This window comes from Eimeria mitis, genomic scaffold, assembly GCF_000499745.2.
Source record: "Eimeria mitis Houghton genomic scaffold, Emh_scaff614, whole genome shotgun sequence".
Classification (NCBI taxonomy): domain Eukaryota; phylum Apicomplexa; class Conoidasida; order Eucoccidiorida; family Eimeriidae; genus Eimeria; species Eimeria mitis.
Window position 1 is genome coordinate 9,497 of NW_013574346.1, and position 1,047 is coordinate 10,543.

At 47.9% G+C, this 1,047-nt stretch overlaps 1 protein-coding gene across 1 annotated transcript in view; it reads left to right on the forward strand.

Moving 5' to 3' along the window:
• Positions 1–1,047, forward strand: part of EMH_0017810 (DNA excision repair protein, putative) — a gene marked incomplete at both ends in the record, with an annotated part of 3,910 nt that overhangs the window by 1,573 nt on the left and 1,290 nt on the right. Inside the window, one exon of the mRNA XM_013501000.1 lies at positions 151–264. Within this exon, the coding sequence (XP_013356454.1) occupies positions 151–264 (114 nt within the window). The remainder of the gene's footprint in view (positions 1–150; positions 265–1,047) is intronic.

A 1,047-nucleotide genomic window follows, 5' to 3' on the forward strand; every position in this document is an offset into this window, starting at 1 on the left:
ATTTTTTTTTGATTCTTTTCTTTTTTCCTTTTCCTTTTTTTCCTTAACTTTCTTCTGTCTCCTTATTTATTAATTAATATATTTATTTATATATTTATTTATTTATTTATTTATTTATTTATTTATTTATTTATTTATTTATTTGTGTAGAGTATCTCCGTTCTGCTAGCAACAACAAAAGTGGGTGGGGTGGGGTTGAGTTTGACGGCTGCAACCCGCGTGGTTTTGTTTGAGCCCGATTGGAACCCCATGACAGACGCACAGGTATTCCGAGGGTTTAGGGTTTACGAGGGTTTAGGGTTTACGAGGGTTTAGGGTTTACGAGGGTTTAGGGGTTAAGAGGGTTTTGTTTGAGCCAGACTGGAACCCCATGACAGACGCACAGGTATTCCGAGGGTTTAGGGTTTACGAGGGTTTAGGGTTTACGAGGGTTTAGGGTTTACGAGGGTTTAGGGTTTACGCGGGTTTAGGGTTTACGAGGGTTTAGGGGTTAAGAGGGTTTTGCTTGAGCCAGATTGGAAACCCATGACAGACGCACAGGTACCCCGAGGGTTTAGGGTTTAGGGTTTACGAGGGTTTAGGGTTTAGGGTTTACGAGGGTTTAGGGTTTAGGGTTTACGAGGGTTTAGGGGTTACGAGGCTTTAGGGTTTACGAGGGTTTAGGGTTTAGGGTTTACGAGGGTTTAGTGTTTACGAGGGTTTAGGGTTGATTAGGGTTGCTTAGGGTTTACGAGGGTTTAGGGTTTAGGGTGTATGGGGGCGTATGAGTACATGACCTGCTACTGCTGTCGGTGCTCCTGCTCTTGCTGCTGTTCCTGCTGCTGCTGCTGCTGCTGCTGCTGTTCCTGCTGCTGCTGCTACTGTTGCCGCTGCTCCTGCTGCTGCTGCTGTTCCTGCTGCTGCTGCTGCTGCTCCTCCTCCTCCTGCTGTTCCTACTGCTGCCGCTGCTGCTGCTGCTGCTGCTGCTACTCCTGCTCCTGCTGTTCCTGCTGCTGCTGCTGCTGCTGCTGCTGCTGCTGCTGCTGCTGCTGCTGCTGCTGCAGGCTC